The sequence below is a fragment of the Alexandromys fortis genome, unplaced genomic scaffold (assembly GCF_014885135.2).
Source record: "Alexandromys fortis isolate MF-2015 unplaced genomic scaffold, M_Fortis_MF-2015_v1.1 scaffold_136, whole genome shotgun sequence".
Lineage (NCBI taxonomy): Eukaryota > Metazoa > Chordata > Mammalia > Rodentia > Cricetidae > Alexandromys > Alexandromys fortis.
The window spans coordinates 2,192,247-2,212,200 of record NW_026068024.1 but is presented as its reverse complement, the minus strand read 5'-3'; the positions used below and the strand labels follow the sequence as shown (position 1 = coordinate 2,212,200).

The window sequence follows — 19,954 nt, the reverse complement described above, 5'->3', positions numbered from 1 at the left end:
TTTTTTTTTTTTTTTTTTTTTTTTTTTTTTTTGAGTGTGCCCGAGGGCTGGATAATCTTTCATGTAAAATGAGCAGCTTCCCACAACTACTTTGCCAGAGACAAGGAGCGCAGTAGCTAGGTCAGGATCCTCTGTGGGGCGGGGCTAAAGCTGGGGGCGGGGCGCTGCGACCGTGAGCGTGCGCCGTGGAGGTGCGCAGGTCTCAGGTAAGGACCTGGCTGTGTGTTCAAGGCCGTCGGGTCCCCAGCGTGGGGCGCGTGGGGTCTTGTGTGACATTCTTGGGTCGGGGAGAACTCGAGCTTGACTGTCCCGCTGGTGCAGGGGCGCGGGGCAGGCGCGAGCGTTTCCGGGTCGCCGAGGGCCGCGGCGCCTGCTGGGGCCTGGACCCAGGGTAGGGCCGGGCGCTCGCTTTTGGAGCGGTCCCGGGCAGCAGCCCCAGAGCGCAGCGCTGCTCGCTAGGCCGCCGGCTTCCCTTCGCCGGGGTCCGTCCTGGAGGTCACGCCGGGCTGCAGCACCTGCGCCCCGGCCGGCTTCCCTTACCCGGGTCAACTTTGGAGGACACGCGAGGCTGCTTCCCCTGCGTTTCTGCCTGTGCAAGAGGGCCCCGTGGTCTTAGGTCTCCCTGGGCCGTCTTGTCTGGTCAGGTGTGCCCCAATGACTAATGGACTTTATTATTAAGTGGAACCCTCCCCATGGGCCTTGGAATGTAAGAAGTCCATGTGTTTTTTTATTTTTATTTTTTTTTAAAGAAAGTAAATGTTGCATTACACAGCGTTATTTGAACCATTTGAAACCTTAGCATCGCTCTTTAGCAATCAAAAAAGATTTTGCTCAGATTAAGCTATGGAACAGGCTGCGTAACTGGGCAGATCTGCCGTGTCCTCTCTTCGCCTCAGCCCTGGGACATTAAAAACAGCCATGAGAACTTGGTGCTGAACATGACTGTCCACGGTGCAGATTATTGCCCTTTCTGCCCAACCCCCAGTTATATGTGAGTTTATTTGCTTCGTTTTTAAAATGAGAGTAATAAAGTTTAAGTCTTTTGTACCCCGAGTGATCCCATTATTAACTTGAAAAAGGAACATCGGAGGAGGGACACTTGGTAACATAGTCCAAGGCTGATAATCCTGACAATTAATTACCTTCACGCTTAGGTACCTTGAAAGAGAGATAAAAGAAGACGGAGGGACTGGATAACCCCATCATTATTATACAGCAGCCCGTCTCAGTATTGAGGACAGTGGGAAAATACAGAACGAGATAAAAAGATTAGTGGTTTTTTTTTTATTCTTTTGAAGTTATAGAGAAACGGTAAAAACTTGGCTACTTTCATATATTCAGCAAGTCAAATTCTTATTTGCTGTATACCTGTCTTCAAAAACACTTCCCAATGAGTGCTGGATATTGAACTCGAGGCTCCTGCTAAAAGCTCAACAATAACACCCCTTTCTTGATTCATTTTTTTTCCCATATGGGGCAGGGTGGGAGAATTCTTCCAGTTACTGTAGTTTTACCATTTCCTGGCGCCACCCAGTCAGCTACCCCCTCATGGGCCAGGAACTTGTATAAAAACTGGAATGGCTTCAAAGGACTGAATTAATGGGGTATCCATGCTAGGCTTGCTGAATCAAAATCGGAGGAGTGGGAAGCAAAGTGCAGACTTAGGGATGCTTTGGGCGGGGTGCAGTTGAAGTGTTCCAACACTCAATAGAGGCATGCCTAAGGGACAGGACCTGATTAGTCTCATTATGGTCTGGTTTCACATCCATCTAGCAAAGGCATGAACTATGTACTCACTTAACAGAATTACCTCCCTCTTGTAGGGCAGTTTCCAAAATGACCTTCAAATGCTATTCCTGTTATTAGGTTGCATTTTAATCCCTAGGTCAGCTAAAAAGTTCATCTAACCTATTTCCCCATTCTGTATCAGAGACACTAAAAAGCCTTAGTCCCTCCAGTTTTGCTTTGCATAAAAAGGTTTAAGTCTTCTCAGAATTTCTGTGCTTTTTATCTGTCTTGGGTTCTTGGTTTATCACATTCCTAAGGCATGGAGATTGTAACCTGTATGGAGGAATTTCTACACCAAATATACCTAACTTTTGGGTTTCATACATAAAGCACTGAGCTGGGTAGTGGTCGGGCACACCTTTAATCCCAGCTCTCAGGGAGCAGAGGTAGGCAGATCTCTGGTGTGGGAAGTCCTTCTGTATATGTGTTGCTTTTAGTAGTCAATGAATAAAGAAGCTGGCTTGGCCTGTAATAGGGCAGAGTAGCTAGGCAGGGAAAACTAAACTGAATGCTGGGAGAAAGAAGGCGGAGTCCTAAGAAGACGCCATGTAGCTGCCAGAGGGGAAAGATATAAGCTGCCAGTTGGAACCTTGCCTATAGACCATGAGCCTCGTGGTAAAATATAAAATAATGGAAATGGTTAAATTAAGCTAGCAATACACTTAAGCTATTGGCCAAGCAGTGTTTTAATTAACATAGTTTCTGAGTGATTATTTTGGGAGTCTGGGCTGCTGGGAAACAAACAAGCTGCCTCCTACTACAGATCTCCGTGAGTTCCAGGCCAGCCTGGTCTACAGGAGTTCCAGGTCAGGCTCCATAGCTACAGAGAAACCCTGTCTTGAAAAAACCAAAACCAAAAAAACCCAACCAGACAAAAAGCACTGAACCTGAGGGTGGGGGTCTTTATAGATGTGGTCACAGAAGTTTAAACATGGTCATTCATGTTGTTAACTTTAGGATGACTCGAACCATGGAACCGCTGGCAAGGAAGATCTTTAAAGGAGTTTTAGCAGCTGAACTTGTGGGTGTTTTTGGAGCTTATTTTTTGTTTGAAAAGATGAACTCGAGCCAAGGTAAACACAGTTCAGTGGTTAATCTTTTCTAGCTGGGTATGTAGGAAATGCTCAGTGCATTTCTGGGCAGTATGTTTTTTTTAGATAGAAGCTATTGGACATTTTTATGGGCAAGATGCTGGGAGAGCAAGGTGTTTGTTATTGTAGAGTAGGCAGCTCACATCTGACTTGCGGACTAGGAGCCTGGGTTTTGCTGGGGAAGGTAGAACAAGTGTCCCTGTTCTGGCTCAGCACAGAATGGCTCTGCAGAAGTGAGCAGATGAGGCAGCCTGGCCTGCATTTACTTGTTTGGTAATCCCAGGAAGAGGTGACACCGACCCTAGGCCACAGAACTGCTTCTCAGCATTAGCAGAGGCCCTGAAACCGTCTTCCCTGCTGTTCCTGAAGACAGTGGAGCAATTTGTTAATTTATTATTACAGCCCTTGGCTTTTATGATTAGTAATTGTTATTACTTCCTTCTCCAACTAAAGCAGGGAATAGCCCTGGGGCAGTGATTTATCCTTAAAGCTAGTCATTGGTCGTCCTCAAAGTACTTCATTAGGACACTGGGTCCAGGGTGCTACCGATGTTCATAGTCTTTAAAGGAATATGAGTATAAAGGCTGTTTTAAGATGAATGTATTTTATATCTTATTCTACAAGATTTAGTTCTTAGATTAGCAGAGGGACCTTAATAGAAAATTCTAAGACACTAATATACTAAATTGTGGCTCAATAGGTTACTAAAATGACTTTTTTTTTTTAAAATGTCAGATTTCAGGCAAACAATGAGCAAGACATTCCCCTTCATCTTGGAAGGTATGTTTTTCTTCAAGTAAAAATTCACGCGCAAAACAGCCTGTAAATTCTGTGGTACTTTTACAACTTTGGAGTAAATGCCTTTGTGATCAGTTTCCAACACTAGCTGCCTCCTGAGAGCACAGTAAGGACTCACCCAGTTACTTAGGACAGTTAGCTCTTGCCATAATTCTTGTTACTTCTCTTGAACCCCAGGCTTTACAAATGCTGGGCAAGCCTTCCATCAGAGTTATACGCCCCACCTGACAGGAGCCTTTCAATGGTTAAGAATAGATTCCAGAATGAGACCTAGGATGGCGGTGGACATAACCATGGGTGGCTTAAGGCTACTGCTAGGAAAGACTTTTCCTTAGGCTCTGCTTCTCTGTGGAAAGAGCTCATGCCTACCTCATGACAGTTAAGGCTAGACAGGACGCCGTCACTTACCTAAGCCAAGAATCCACCAAGTGGCCCAACAAGCAGCTCACTGCTGTTCGGAGCTTGCCCGTGAACAAGGAGCCCTGCTGCCCCTTTCGTCTTGTTATGGAAGTAGTTTTTCAATATAAGTTTAACTCTTTGTATGATTTTATACATGACAGCATTTTGTTTCTATAGTTTATTACAAATCCATGGAACAGTCTGGAATGTATGGAGTGAGAGAGAAAGATCAAGAAAAGTGGTTGGATAGCAAGAATTAAGGGTGAGTAGAATCTTCATTTATTATTCACTCCAAAGCACTCATTTCCTTTGCCTTTTGGACTTTTGAGGGATTTTCATCTTCCTTTTGAAACTTTTCTTTTTCTTGATGATGCTTTTCACATCTCTGTTGTGCAGCCAGTCATCACGCTCAGCTTCCCACTTGAGCTGTTTGAAGCCTTGGAGGGGAGATGGAAGATGAGTCCACGTCACTGCGGGCTCGACTCCCACAGTCCTCCCCAGTGGGACTGCATCTTAGGGCGCATGGCCTGTGCTCTCCCACCCCACCCTCCCCCGTTGTGGAAACCCGCTGTTGGGTGCTCTCCTGTGTTTTCTAACATGAGTATTTGACAAATGAAACTAGTAACATCAGAAATTTAAAAATGTCTTCAAGCATATAAGAGTAAACCTTTAGCCAAGTCAAAATAAAAGACTGACTCTCCAAGAAAAAAATGTTTTGAGTCTGTAGTCTGTTTGTGTGGTTTAAATGTCTTGCTATGTGACAAGCAAGTTTTCTGCCACCTAGGGACATCTACAGGGAAATACCAATTAAAACACTTGACTAATAAACTCAAGGCAACCTGGTAGTGTACACTTATAATCCTGTTGCTTGCAAGGTGGAGAATCAAGCTCTCAAGGCCAGCCTGAGCTACTGAGTGAGTTTAAGGAAGCCTGGGTTACACTCCACCCCACAGAGGGAGTGGGGGGGTGGATCAATTTACTTACTTGCATTGTCTTTGTTAGCCATGGCATTCATGCCAATATTATCAAACTTGGATCCCATGTTTTCATCCAACAGATGTCCAAACTTAAAAGGGAGAAGAAAAAAAGAAACAGTGAGGAAGGTTAGGAGAAAACTTGAAAAGAATGTAAACAGCTACTCTCCAGTCATTGCGTTAGCTACCTCCTCAGCAGAGACAAACAGGCTGGAGTCATCGAATCTTTTCTTCTTTTTCTTTGATCCTAAAAAAAAAAAAATGTGTGTAGGTTATTCAAAGTGTGTGCCTATTTTTCAGATTTGGTTGCTGTTCAGGATTTATCCTCAGAAGAAACCAACAATATCGCTTGGGATTAAAATTCCACAGGTGACATGGATGGAGTTCGTAATATGTGAAGCAAACTATACATTAAAATTCAGATCTTATTCTTTGGACTTGAAAAGCTGACTGACAATATGTTTATTGCACTATCAATAAATGTTTGCTTATGCTACTAAAAATAAAATATCTAATAAAACTCAGCTATAGTTTAATCTATAAACCTTTCAAGGAAGTTAAAAGTGTAGAACAGCGCTCATATAACTGGACTCTATAAACATGACTGAAAATACCATCTGGAGATACTTATTGTGAGAGGGAGGAACTTGAGACAAAACCGGGATGCATATGAGAAACAGGTTTTCATGTTAAAAAACTATCCATCTTTCTTGGCTGGGGAGATGGTTTAACGGGCACACTAGCCTTACAAGTGTGTCGGTCAGGGTCCAGATCTCAGAAGTCTTGTAAAAACCTACTGCAGTGGCTGTAATCTCAGTGATGGTGAGCTAGGAGGCAGAGACAGGTGGATGCCTAGGATCTCCTGGAGCAGTTAGCCTGGCCTGTCTGGTGAAATCCCAAGCCTACGAGAAACCTTTGTCTTAAACAGAAGGTGGAAGATGCCTGAGAACTGATACTTTAAGAAAAAAACCTTTTAAATGGTATCAAACCAACTTTTAAACATATATTTCCCAAAATAGTAACTGATAATACTTTTCATGTGGCAGATGCTATGATTTGAAGAGACTTAAATGCATTTTCTTACCTTGAAACGACCCAGCAAAGTCAATATTATCTTCATTCTTTCTCTTGCTTTTTTTAGTATTGGCTTTGGAGTCGACTTCATCAAATTCTGTTACCCAAGAAAGTTTACTATTAAGCCATTTTAAAAATAAGCCTGGAAAATACCAATTCAATGTATGCTACAGTCTAGTACAACAGTGCGGCCTGGTATGTCTGTCCCATGTGGGTTCACAGCTCTCCAGTCCCAACAGAATGGGCCTGGAGGATACAGGATGCTCCAGTCTCTAAGAGTGCCTGATGTAGTTTGCAAGAACATAATTTACTCAATGGCCATTAGTAAGACTAAACACTTCCGTAAATAAGAAACATTTGCTGCTGAGGTCCATAAGATGCAAAGCAGGGCACACTAGAGGGCAGTGAAAGGACAAGAGGAACCGCAGTCCACACACAACTGTGACGGTTCCCCTACATCTGTAGTTTCCATTTTTCACCCGTTCCACCCGTGCCATACGACAATATGAATAGTGACTTTTGGGGGGTAAACAGCTCATCACTCTTCCTTTTCTTCTTCAGGAGTGCTGAGGCTCCGAACTGGACTTCACACAGTCTAGGACGCACTCTACCACTGAGCCACACCACCAGCCCCTTATACTAACGTCAAACAGAGGCCACAATACAGCTCAACCAAAACTGTTATAGAGATGTTGGTTAAAGCTAAAATTCAACACTGACATGTGTCTTACTTGGATATAGAAACCTATATTTAAAAAAACCTGTATTTGTCTAGGAATTAACAAGAAAGCTACGTAATTTGTAGTTTATTTATTTTTTGTTTTTCAAGAAAGGGTTTCTCTGTGTAGCCCTGGCTGGCCTCGAACCCCCAGAGATCCACCTGCCTCTGCCTCCCAAGAACTGGGATTAAAGGTGTGCGCCACCACCCCTTGGCGTATTCTGGATTACCTTCAATTTCATCATCTGACACATCCATGAATGTTCCTCCATCTTCATCAATTTCAAAGTCTTCATCATTCATACTTCCCAGGGAAACTTCATCATCATCCAGGTCACCAACCTCATCGTCACTACTCTCGGAATCTTCCAAGTTCTCCTTAGTTCCTTTTGTTTTTTTCATATTGCTAGAAAAACAAACAAACTCCACACTTGTAAAGGAAGGCAGGGTTTTCTAAAGTGTGCTCAGGACACTAAGATATACTGTTCAACTATGTAAAACAATTACAGACTGCTCAAGGCATTCTAAAGTTCCAGAATAAAAAAGTCCCTAACCCAGGTGAATTTCCCCTTATGGATCAAGTAATTTCTATGGTCTGCTGTTCTAATGAGCAATAACTTATGAACTACTGGAAAAACAGGAAAGAGAAGGTTGAGTTTTACCTGGCAAAATCAATATCGTCCTTTCCAGGCGTGAAGCAGTTATCGTTTTCCAATGTGTCTGCCCGAGAACAATATATAAATTATAAGAGAGCAAAGGACAAGAGCGATACACATTATACCCCGTCAACTGCGAGGGCGAGTCAGCACATCACACAGCAGAATGCTGTCATTAGCACTCTGCCGGCGTGTCTCACACAGACCTAGGAGCTCAATGAAATCTCTAAAGTGACAAAAAGACAACTTTCGTGTTTACTGTTTACTAAGCACAGGCAGGATGTGATACCATTTCACTTAACTCCATTTCAGTTAGAAATTCTCAAGCTCTACGGATTATAAAGATGAAAACGATCAAGCAGCAGACCATTGCTACTAACAGAATTAGGAGATTATGAACAATAAAAAGTCTGTCTCATTAGAGACTTGGTTTTAGGAAGGAAACACTCTTCTTGCAAATAGAATTTTTTTACATATTGTTCAAAGCATATCTTCCAAGAATAAACTATGAGCAAGTTACTACATGCTATTTCTCCTTCTTCCACTATAATCTGCAGATCAATGATTTCTAAAAACTAAGTTCACCAATGTCCTACATTTTATTAATAGTAATAATTTTATAAATTAAGTCAACAAAAACAAATTACCAATCATCTCTTCAAATTCTTCATCATCAACATCTTCTATGCTGTTTTCATCTGCACTGCGCTTCTGTTTCTCTTTAACAACCGCAGCTTTCTTATAATACCTAAATAAAATGCATATTACATATCTGCATAATTCATGACTAAAGATGAGTAACTCTAAAAGTGTGTTACTGGATACTCAAATGAGTCAAATTTGTATTCAATATAAAAAGTGTTTTGAGTTAAACAAAACAGCTGTAAAGTTCTGAAATGTGAAGCTAATCATTTGCTTTACGGGGTCTCACCACGTGACCTATCAGAGCCTTTGCTCTGAGTGCAGGGATTACAGCTATCCGCCGCCATGCCCTTTTCAAGCTGGTTCTTCAAACTCATCTTTGTGGCATCAGAGGCTAAAGGTGTATGTAGAATGTCGCCTAGCATGAACAAGGCCCCGAATCTGATCCCCCACAACCCACAAACAACCTCAACACTCATTGTCTAAGCATGAGAATATAGTGGTTCCTCAAATCCTAACAGTTCATCAGCTCACCCACGTCACAGTAAACCCAACATTTCCCAGATGGCATCACACCCACTGTGAAATTATTCACACTTAAGTTTTTTATTTTTTTAAAAAGCAATTTAAATTTAACTAGTCAACCAGAAAAAGACACTAAAAGCAGCAGCAGTGATTTCTGAGCTCACTACAGCTTCACAGTGCACTTCATCAGTTCTACCTAAGAGTCAAGGTCCAGATAATGACTACTGAGTTACTGCTGTACTAAACTCACACAGATGATGAAGGAATCACTACTTAATACGAAAAAGAATCCAGGTGTGAGAGCATGTTTATAATCATGTTTGGGAGACGGAGGCAGGAGGATCACAAGTTGGAAGCCAGCTTAGGCAATACAGTTCCGAAGAAATGAAAGCCTAAAGTTTCACAAAGTCAGATTCAGAAACCAAATTTATATACTCCATTATTAAAATCCTCAAGCTGACCAATTTCACTAAGATTTTGAGGAGTAGCAGAATCAGTAAATTTCCTTTGAAAAGAAATGGACATATAACCTGATCTTTTCATAACTGTCCAATATCAATAAAGCACTGTATCCAATATTAACATTCAGACATTCCCCAAGGATGCTGTACCACCTTACCTGTAGAAAAACACTTCATCCACTGGGATCTGGCTTTCTTCTTTTGCAAGGAACTCTTTACTATTCACTGTAAACAAGACATTTTATTATGACCATTTCCCTGTGCCGCTCCAGCTCTCGGGCTATAGCTAACACACTGGCAGAGTGAAATCTTAAAAAGATGACAATGGTGGAAAGAGGTCCAGCAGTGTAGTAGGGAAGAACGGGCAAAGCCGGGCGGTGGTGGCGCACGTCTTTAATCCCAGCACTTGGGAGGCAGAGGCAGGCGGATCTCTGTGAGTTTGAGGTCAATATGGTCTATAAGAGCTAGTTCCAGGAGAGAAACCTTGTATCGAAAAACAAACAAAAAAAGGGGAAGAGCAGGCAGAACATAGGCACAGTAGAAACTGTATTCTCTTATTATTCTCCAACTGTACGCAAGGCACAAGTTTCAAGAGAAACAGACATTATTTGAAAAGACTTATTTATATGTATGTGTGTGGGCATGGGCATGAGACTGCACAGGTGTTAGATCTCCCTAGAGCTGACGCTACAGGTAGTCACAGATGAAATAGCCAGTATGGGCACTGAGAACCAAACCTGGGTCCTCTCCCAGAGCAGCAAGTACTCTTAATCACTGAAGGCCTCAAGGAGTTCTGAAGTTGCTAACCCTACTTGTTTTGCTTTTGAGACAGGGTCTTCTATAGCTCAGGCTGGCCTTAACCTCAGTGTAGTAACCGAGGATGATCCTAATTCCTGATCCTCCAGCTTCTACCACTCACAGGCGGGATTATAGCATAATTGGGTTGTCTTAGAAGTACAATAATGCTTCTAATTCTAAAAACAGGAAGTAATCATTAACAGAACTTTTCATAATTTTACTTAATTCTGCAGACACTAACAAAGAATTGAAAAATATAATTTTTTTCTATAGAACTAAAATTTCTGACTTGATTTAAAGATTAGGCTTACGCCGGGCGGTGGTGGCGCACGCCTTTAATCCCAGCACTCAGGAGGCAGAGGAGGATCTCTGTGAGTTCGTCTACACAGGGAGTTCCAGGACAGGCTCCAAAGCTACAGAGAAACCCTGTCTCCAAAAAAAAAAAAAAAAAAACAACAAAAAAAAAAACAACCAACAAACAAACAAAAACCTCATTTCCTCTGAGTAATCCTATCAACATTTCTAGATTTCTGAGACGTTGGTAGGAAATAACTACAACTTCTACACTAATTCTAATTTCTGAGCAAGATGAGGCGAGACGTGGCGTGTGAAGAAATGTCCTCTCTGAATAGAGAAGATCGGTACCAATTACAGGACATCACCCACACCGACAATGCTCCGCTCCGTGTAGAAAAGTCGGCTTTTGTGAGTCTGAGGTGGTCTGAGCTGCAGCTGATATGAACTATACATGCGGGTCACTGACAGAGCTACGTGGTAAGAGCAAGACAGAACGGTGCAACTGTTAAGGCTGGGGAATGGCTGTCAGAGGGTTGCTAATTTTATTCACTTTGGATATGCTTCAACTTTTTAATATGATAAAGTGAGTCAAAGAATATAATTTGTGTTGCACTATCTTTTGTATCCTTTTGGTTTCAACTGCCCTGGCTCAGTGCTTACCAGCAAGATTACGAACGTCCTTTATAAAATGCTTCCTTTTCGGCTGCATCACAACACTGTCGGTATTTTCTGGAATGTAAATCACAGCAGTCTGATGTAGTTGTATATTCATTCACTCACTAAAGCCCAGCAGCGAAAACGAAAGTTGTTAACTGGAAGCATACCTTTGCCTTTGTGTAGCTTTGGGTTTCGGTATACGAATCGATCCAGGAACCTCATGAGTGTGAAATCCTGTAGTGGGTCCCCTGAGTACTGAATAAAATTTCCCTGAAAGGCGGGGAAATGGGGAAGAGTTTACGGGTCTAGTAAAAGAAAGAAAGAAATAGCCAATATATCCAAATAAGAAAACCAGGAAAGTGTAAGCTGCAGTTCTTCACATCCGAGGCGCACAGGAACAATAACCCTTCAGATATTCTTCTCATTACACCACACTAACAAACTAAACACACACATTGCTATGCGCTGGTAGTTTTATAGGTAGTATTTATAATGTAGACTGTGTAAGCATGGTGAGACCCAAACACTGGAAAAGGCAGCCAGGGATCAGAGGAGAACAACCTTCTCCAGAAGTAGCTGCAGTGCTGATGTGTCATATTTCCCCTCCCCCAGAGCAGGAAGTTCTCTGTCGTTGTTCTCTGTGTTAAACAAGTCACTGGTCCTCAACAATGGCAGAAAAGATCAGATTCTACATGTCGGGGAAACTGTGCCATCAATTACTGATGATCAAAACTACAATACTTACTTACATATTTTAAAGAGTATTTTAGACTCACCTCAAGGATAGTCTTAGCAAAAAGGGCCACAGAAGGGTGGAAATGCTCAGATAACTATGAAGAAAAAATGTGGATGTCATTATTCCTATGGTCAATATTTAGCAAAATTACAGGTTATTTGAGAAAAATCTAGGAAACTGAAACTTAACCTAATACATAAAAAAAGTGATTCTGAAACATTTGGGTTTCTAAATCACATGTACACTTAAAAATCTGAGATTTTAAGAGCTTCCACCTAAGTAGGTTATTTTTATATTTACTTTATTAGAAATTACAACAGGAAATTTTTAAATGCTTGTAGTTCAATGAAATTAATAAATCCAGGAGCCGGAGAGATGGCTTAGCAGGTCAGAGTGGCTGATGTTCTTGCAGAGGTCCTGGGTTCAGGTCCCAGCACCCACATGGCTGGTGACTCATTACTGCCTGTAACTCCAGTTCCTTCTGTCTTCCTTGGGAACCAGGTATGCACGTAAATAGACTTATATACATGTAAGCAAAATACTCATATGCATAAAATGAAATAATACATAATATACACTAGATATTTATGTAAACATGTTCATGAAAAATCAGTATTTTTTTTTCAGAACAAAAATTATAAAATTAAGAAGCATTAACTCATTTTGGAAATAATAGTTAACTACTATTTTTACTATGTTGTCCATTATGGGAATAATAGTTAACTACTATTTTTGTGTTTACTAAGTAGAAGAAAATGCATTTTAAAATCTTTTCCTGAATTCCATACTATTTGAGCATATATGAAGAGAATCTAGCCTCAAACAGACCTATGGTTGAAAATGAATTTATCAAGTCTTTCACCTGCATGTAGATTCCCTTCTGGGATGTTACACTGAAAGGGAAATTAACCACAGAGTAGCAGAACCGGCCTTGGGCATTTGTTACTTAAGTTAGCTGGGCTACCAAGAACGTAGACCTTACCTACATATGAATGCGCAACCCTGTACACTGGTCATTTGAAAAACACTGGATGAGTTGGCAGTTTCTTCAAACTACACAAAATTCCACTGTTGGTGTAATCACTAATTTTATCAGCAAACTTTGTACAGAGGTTTAATCCCATGGGATTACTTGTGGAAGCCTAACTTCATCTTTGTGAGAGTGAATTCTGTCACTTACAACAAATACTATTAGTTGTTTTGCTTGAAGCAAAAAAAAAAAAAAAAAATCAATTACTTCATTTACAGGCAAACGTGTCTCAGAGTACACAGCTTGCCAGTCAGTCTATCAGGAAGCAGCTACAAGGGACAGGAACAGCTGACCAAGATCTACCTTGGACACAGTTTGACCTTCACCCTTAGGTGCACAGCAGGAGTGGGTAGCCATATACACAGGGAACACCGGCATGTATTTGAGGTCAAGATAATAAAAGCAATACTTGCTTTATTATTCTCAAGTGATACTGGCTTTCCCCCCTCCCTTTATACTACAAGTACAAGCAGAGAAAAATATAATGAAATTTAATGGCTACAAACACAGCTGGTATCACCATCTTTAACTATTGGGGCACTAGCAGTGCACCCCATCTTCTGTTTGTATCACCTGTGCTACAGTTAGCGGATTGACAAAGAAGGTGACACCCTGTCATTATCAGGACAGTAGCTGTGATCTCGGGGCCTCAGTGGAGTAGTGTGAGGCTCTGTGGTCACATTGCAAGGATTAGGTGCAATGCAACAATCTATGCTCTTAATTGTAAGCCAGGTATGGCATTTTTATTTACATGCCTATCAGTTAGACGTTTCTGTAAAATAAACATACAACACTATATTTTGTCCATGTGAAATTTCACATTAATTCTATCACTTGCAAGAAAAGTTTCAATGTGTTATAAGGCATGAAAGCAAGATTATGTGCCACAAACAAATGAAAAGGCAGACGGCATTATTTTACCTTTCTGAGCTCCCAAAGACTTGTGTTTTCAGCTCCACAGAACAGAGGATTTCTACTGAATGGATCATACGTCTTTAACAGCTTGCTACCTAAGAATAAAGTATTTTTGAAAAGCTTTATTCCTAGCTGAAAAAGACACTTCAATTATAACCAACATTCTCACAGACAGACCAATCTTCAAAACTGTTAGTAGTTCAGTCATCTAATCTTAGATTAAAAAATGCAAAGTCTCGGGCTGGAATGATGGCTCAGAGGTTAAGAGCATTGCCTGCTCTTCCAAAGGCCCTGAGTTCAATTCCCAGTGACCACATGGTGACTCACAACCATCTGTAATGAGATCTGGTACCTTCTGGCCTGTAGGCATACATGCAGATAGAACATTGTATACAGAATTAAAAAAAAAAAAAAAAAAAAAAAAAAGCAAAGCCTCTAAACTTTGTAACACACTGGCCCTGACTGCAGAATGATCAATCTCCACAGTAGTCTTTAAGCAGCCAGAGAAAGTGCTAAGAAAACAGTCATGAGCAGTGGATGGAAAGAAAAGACCTGCAGGACAAGTCTAGCGTGCTTTAGTGCTGCAGTTCTCCAAATCCTTGCTACTAAACTACATTCAGGAATCTTTTTCTTGGAATAGATTTGCATGTTTGCAGAAACCCAGAGATAAGAGATTAAATATTCCTTTTCCATTCTACTTTTATTTATTGTGTGTGTATGTGTGGGTGTGTGTATGAGTGTGCAATTGCCACTGGATGTGGAGACCAGAAGACAATTTTCAGAAGCCAGGTCTCCTTCCAGTACAAAATGTGCGTTCCAGGGATTGGAATTAGGCCATAAGGCATGGCAGCAAATGCTTTTCCCTTTCCTTGGTGAGTTATCTCACTGGCCCTAGAAATTAACATTTTAAGCATGATTTTTGAAATACACTATTAATTGTGTAGCCCTAACACATGCTCTCCATCCTCGTAAAAGATGACAGTTTGTGCTTTATATAGGTAAATCCTTCCTGACAACTACCAGCATCTCTTTAATATATCTGGAACAGAAATTTAAAGCTGAATTACTTTAGCCATGAACCACCCCCACCCCTCAAAAAAAAAAAATCTAAAGAAATGAGTCTGGCACTGTTTGCTTCAGTCCAAGGCTAGGGTTTTTCTTTTTGGCCTCAGATAAAAAGAATGCATCCCTAAGTTTTCTTTTGGCTCTAATATTCTATTAACAGACTTCTCTTCTTCTGGTGTGCATGTACAGATAGAAATCACTTTAAGGCTTCTATTTCCCAGAAAGTTTTCTATCATAAAACCTTGCTTTAAAGGGCTTGAGAGGTGGCTCAGCACTTAAGAGCGCTGGCTGCTCTTCCAGAGGACCTGGGTTCGATTCCCAGCACCTACAACTGCCTGCAATTCCAGTTCCAGGGTATCCATGCTTTCTTCTCACTTCCTGGTCAGTGGGCATGCATGTGTGCATAGACACATATACTAAAGGCTAAACAACACACAGACACATGAAATAAAACATTTAAAACAAAACCTTGCTTAAAGAAACTGCAAAGGGTGAATATCATGGCCACAAAAAAATTGAGAAAGGTCACAGAGATCGGATCAAATACAGTTCCATTCGGAAATCCAACCTCTCCTGAGCCTCGCGTGGGCGTCTGCATGTGCTCTGCCTGAGGGGCCTCACTGGCATAAACTCTCATTTGAAACCGGAAGAAATGACTCACAGCGCATCAAGCATTTCATTGTTTTGTCCACCTAATTTCCACAGTTCTAAAAGGCATCTGCTTTGATTTCAAATATTTATTTAAATCATGTAGTTCTGTTAATAAAAATTATCTGTGATTTCCTACTATTAAAATTTTATGGTTGCAAATGTAGTTCAGTCATATAATGCTTGCTCAGTACACCCAAAGTCTATGGGTTCCACCTCCAGCATATTCTCTCTCTCTCTGACTCTCTGTCTCTCTCTTTCTCACACACACAAATGCCCGCGCACTCGCTCGACTATGAAGGTGAAAGGAAACTTATTCCTTCATTTAGCTAAAGCCCCTCACCCTTCAGGTTGTCAAAGTGCACCCAGGAAGCGGTCTTGGGTTTCTCGGCTTCTGTGCTGCCCGCAGTCCCTGTGTCTTCGGCTCCGACTTCCTTCACTGCATCAACTGCTGTTTCTTTGTCTGCGTCAGTGAACTTTTCTACATCACTGTCATCTCCCACGTCAACAAAGTTTTCTTCATCAGATTCCTAACAAAATGGATCAAGGGCTGTTAACTAACAGGAGCTGCAGCAAAGCCGCACTCAGTTACGTGATGTAGTCTCAGAGAAGACTCACTTACGGCGATTCTGGTAATGCGTGAAAACACCAAGGAAAATCAAGGTCAGAATGCTGCTCACAATGAAAAGGAAGATTATATTCTTTCTTCTTAAACACAAGAGAGCCAGATTCTGAACCAGAGTTTAGAACTGAGCCCTCAAATGTTCTCTGTGTCGTAAATAACAGGGGCAGGTGTTATTACTATTTATTTCCCTGCCTTCCTTTCTTTTTTCTGAGACAGGGTTTCTCTGTAGCTTTGGAGCCTGTCCTGGAACTAGCTCTTGTAGACCAGGCTGGACTTGAACTCCCATTTGCCTCTGACTCCCGAGTGCTGGGATTAAAGGTGTGCACCACCACGGCCTGGCTTTTATTTCCATTTCATAGCTGAGGAAACATGCTGAAAAGATCTATTTGCTTTATAATCACCATAACTACCTCATATGATTGCAGTTTCTATTGTAGTGCAGCTTACTATGAATAAATAGGGAGTCAAGCAACCTGCCCTCCTAGCTAGCTGTACACCAGGCAGTGAAATCTAGTTCTGTCCAGTTCTAAAACTCATACTCTCTCCAGAGAAACGAGGACGTTACTGTCAGTAAAGAAAAGCACCCCCCACGCCAGCGCCCCCAGGGTCAAGAAGCAGTAAAAACCATACCGGATGATCATCCAGTTGGCTTCTTAAATCGGGTTTTGTTTTAAGGATCTCCGACACAAGATACAGGGCCCCGCAGATGAACGGCGGCATCTGAGTGCAGGTAACCTGAAGTAATCGCTTCACAAACGCCTTCACCCGGCGCAATACGATGTCCGCTTTCAGAGATTTGTAGACGAGGTTAAGAAACAGCGCTTGCTTCGAACATGTTGTCAACCCTGGATCCAACATCTTTCTGCAACATGAAACCAAGGTCAAACGTTCAATCGTAAGATCATCTTCACATCCAGGGGTCACAGTTTAGAGACTTCATGACCAATTGTAACAATCTCATCTTCGTTAGGGATAAATTTCTTGCTTATGTTAGAATAAGAGACTATTTATTTCTGCCTTCTCAGATAAAATGCAAATCAATGACCCCAAGAGAAAGAACACAAAGGAGAGAAGTCATGAGCCCCTTGTTTTGTGACTGTTCTCTAATTGTTATACCTAATTTTATGTAGATAAGAGCCCCACCTGAAAGGTTAACAGAAGCCAAACAATAAAATCTGATACTCATTCAGTCTGCTTTTAATCAGTTCTTGGAAGGCAGAGGCAGGCCGCTCTCATGGAGTTCTAGGCTAGCCTGATTCCATAGCAAATTCAAGGCAAGCCAGGGCTACACAGCGGCTACTAAGCATTCACACACCACAGAGCTATGCGCTTACCTGTATAATGCTGTATAATACCGATCGGATAGCGTCTGCTGAGAATTCATGACTTGGAAAAGCAGCATTAAAGCCTGCACACTGGTACTGAAATTTACAACATGCAACACTTTGAATAAAGTGTCCACCTGCTCCCTCACTCTGTCGTCACCCGTCTGGGAATAAGGGTACGCCCTGTTCACTCCCGTTAGAATGGCACTGAGCATTTTTGATTCAATGTCTTTCTTCTTGATACAAGTCCGAAAGAAACAAAAATAAAGAGTTATCAATTTGTTAGCCAACTCACTTTCTTCATGGGAGAGGACCATTTGGTTTAAAAAGCAAATCGCATAATACTGAGCTTTGGCGCTGATATTGGAGCGAAAGAGCAGCCGTTCTATTTCTCCGCACACGACCCCCTTCATGTTGGGATGCTTCCGCAGTAACACCTCTAACAGATGGGACGCTTTCGTGGCGATCTTGTTCTGAGGGTCTCCCAGCTTGTTTACCACCTGAACCAGAAGAGCCTTCTCCTCCTCAGGCTTATCGCACAGCAGCTCGTGAGCAGCCACGAGGGCCCGGGTCCGAGTGGTGACCAGGGAATCGTGACTTAGAGTTTCTAGGACCTGCACGAACTCCGCTACTAGCTGCTTCAGCTGGTGTTCGTAATACCACAGGATGAGCCTTCGATCTCTCGAGTCCTTGTTGCCGCTGGACAGCTCCTCCAGTCTGTGCAAAGGATGCTGGCTGAAGGCCCGCAGCTTCCGACTGTCCGGCAGCAGGTCTGTAATGAGTAGCTCCTTGAATGTATCCAGAGCCTGGAGGCTCTGCTGCTTGCTGCCCTTCTTCTTCACGAGGCCCAGGAGGGTCTCTACAAACTGGAGCGTGTGCACAGCGTCATCCTGGATCAGGAGGATCATGGCCGCCATCCTGTCACCTAGTGTCCCTGACGACACAATTGCCTTCATCCAGGTGGAAGAGCCTCCCTTCTGATTACTTGTCTTATTTTTGAATAAGCTGACTTCGTGCTCATACAGCTTCTGAGCCAGGGCTTTGTATTTCGCCACCACATCGCGAGGCTGGGGCTCCGAAGAGCAGTCATTGCTGTACTCCATGTCGTACCACTTGCCTCCAGGCTTCAGTAACAACGTCTGCCGCTCAAGAAATTCAAACACATTGGGCTGTTTATCTTTCTTGAGTGTAGGGATAGTACTGCTATCAGAATGCTGTTCTGGTACACTCTGATTTTTCACCTTCTTTTCTGATGTATTTTTACTTTCTACTGCCTTTTGTTTTTTATTTTCTACCTTCTGTATTTTTGCTTCCTTTTTGCTATCATTTTCTTTTTCATCTGGTTCATCCTCTTCAATCAAAGACTTTGCGTATTTGGCCAAGTTAAGATTTTGGATAAATGCCTCCAATTCGCCTTGCTGAAGATCGTCAATTGTTCCTTTTTTACCTCCATCCACCACTTCCTCATTTTCATCCAAAGTAGCCAGCATAAGGTAATCTTGCTGCAGAAACAGAATAAACGTTAAAACTATATCACAAACCCAGAACTGCAGTAAGAACTTCATCACAATTGGATTAATACACCACTGCCTGGGAAAGTCACAGATAGCCAACAAGAAAGTGTGCCAAGGACAAGTACACTATCGGAAAAGAAGGTTCTCAGAGAAAAGATGCTCACGCTGACAGCCACAGAAATCCAATGAAAATTGCAATGACACATGCATTTGTAACGTATCAGGTGAGCAAAGGCAAAAGTTTATGTGAGAGGGCATGGGGTGGTTCAGCAGGTCAAGCCCTTGCCAAGCAAGCACAGCGACCGGAGTTCGATTCCCGGAATCCACATAAAGGAGAGAATCGACTCCACAAAGTTGTCCTTTGATTTCCATACACGAGTACCAACGAACATACAGCACTCCCTCCATTAATAAATAAAAAAAAAAACACTTTATGAGTAGCGCAGGTACGAAAAGGCGCTTCCATCAAAGGCTATTGTAAACTTGCAGGTCCTTTTGGCAACTTCAATCCAACCGATAAGGCATTTCTCTTTTAACCCGGCAGATTCAGATTAGGCATACTCTAGCGTTCCAAATTTAAGTCCACGAGGTTGGGACAAGTAAGTTAGTTTTCTCCTACCTGACGGGCGTGACGGTTACGCCACGCTAATAACAAGCTCGCCCACTTGTCAAGGAAGCATAGGCCGGGCGGTGGTGGCGCACACCTTTAATCCCAGCACTCGGGAGGCAGAGGCAGGCGGATCTCTGGGAGTTCGAGGCCAGCCTGGTCTACAAGAACTAGTTCCAGGACAGACTCCAAAGCCACAGAGAAACTCTGTCCCGAGAAACAAACAAACAAAAAAAGGCATAAACCCAGGAGAAAACATGCAATCCGGCTACTTTTATTCCACCGAAGAGCAGCTAAAGGCGTGGGAAGCGCTCAGAACAAGTCGGAGGCTGGGCTGCGGGTCCCACACTCCCGGCAGCCGTGCGCATCCCCTTCCCCGGAGCCTGCGGCCGGTACCTTGGTGCCTCCGAGGCGTAACACCTCTTCCAGAGAGAATCCATCCTTGGCCTCATCGCTATCCTCCTCGTCTTCCTCCTCCGGATCTTCTGTCACCGCTTTGGGTCGCCAGGGCTGCTTGGCGTGGAACTCTAAAGGTCCCCGGCCCGCCGACATCATTGGCAGAACACGCGAGCGCAGCCCTCAACTCACTGTCCCTTTCCGGTGACGCACTT

At 42.6% G+C, this 19,954-nt stretch overlaps 2 protein-coding genes across 3 annotated transcripts; one reads left to right on the top strand and one right to left on the bottom strand.

The window, feature by feature from the left end:
* The first annotated feature begins 724 nt into the window (after positions 1-724).
* On the top strand, positions 725-5,574 carry Cebpzos (CEBPZ opposite strand). Of its 2 annotated transcripts, none has more exons than XM_050163520.1 (5): positions 725-991; positions 2,746-2,861; positions 3,615-3,659; positions 4,254-4,338; positions 4,473-5,054. In XM_050163520.1, exons 1-4 carry the CDS (start codon positions 939-941, stop codon positions 4,334-4,336), a joined length of 297 nt encoding a protein of 98 aa, XP_050019477.1. In that variant the 5' UTR covers positions 725-938; the 3' UTR covers positions 4,337-4,338; positions 4,473-5,054. The 2 variants fall into 2 exon arrangements, with proteins under 2 accessions (XP_050019477.1, XP_050019476.1); XM_050163519.1 differs by lacking the exon at positions 4,473-5,054 and adding an exon at positions 5,351-5,574 and having other exon boundaries at positions 739-991.
* Positions 4,241-19,934, bottom strand: Cebpz (CCAAT enhancer binding protein zeta). The gene is made up of 16 exons (XM_050163518.1): positions 19,740-19,934; positions 17,232-18,724; positions 16,528-16,759; positions 15,616-15,802; positions 13,566-13,654; positions 11,655-11,708; positions 11,046-11,148; positions 10,882-10,950; positions 9,285-9,351; positions 8,146-8,246; positions 7,505-7,562; positions 7,073-7,248; positions 6,135-6,221; positions 5,239-5,297; positions 5,061-5,142; positions 4,241-4,513 (listed from the first exon to the last, which is right to left on the bottom strand). Exons 1-16 carry the CDS (start codon positions 19,896-19,898, stop codon positions 4,377-4,379), a joined length of 3,153 nt encoding a protein of 1,050 aa, XP_050019475.1. The 5' UTR covers positions 19,899-19,934; the 3' UTR covers positions 4,241-4,376.
* Positions 19,935-19,954: the final 20 nt, after the last annotated feature.

Bases quoted from the DNA above. Each gene is read 5' to 3' on its own strand.
- Cebpz (XM_050163518.1), bottom strand. From the start codon at position 19,898: ATGATGTCGGCGGGCCGGGGACCTTTAGAGTTCCACGCCAAGCAGCCC. The intron at 7,249-7,504 runs GTAAAACTCAAC...TTGTTTTTCTAG, and splicing joins GACGATATTGATTTTGCCAG to CAATATGAAAAAAACAAAAG. The intron at 4,514-5,060 runs GTAAGTAAATTG...CTCCCCTCCAAG, and splicing joins GGCTAACAAAGACAATGCAA to GCTTCAAACAGCTCAAGTGG.
- Cebpzos (XM_050163519.1), top strand. From the start codon at position 939: ATGACTGTCCACGGTGCAGATTATTGCCCTTTCTGCCCAACCCCCAGT. The intron at 992-2,745 runs GTGAGTTTATTT...TGTTAACTTTAG, and splicing joins TGCCCAACCCCCAGTTATAT to GATGACTCGAACCATGGAAC. The intron at 3,660-4,253 runs GTATGTTTTTCT...TTGTTTCTATAG, and splicing joins ATTCCCCTTCATCTTGGAAG to TTTATTACAAATCCATGGAA.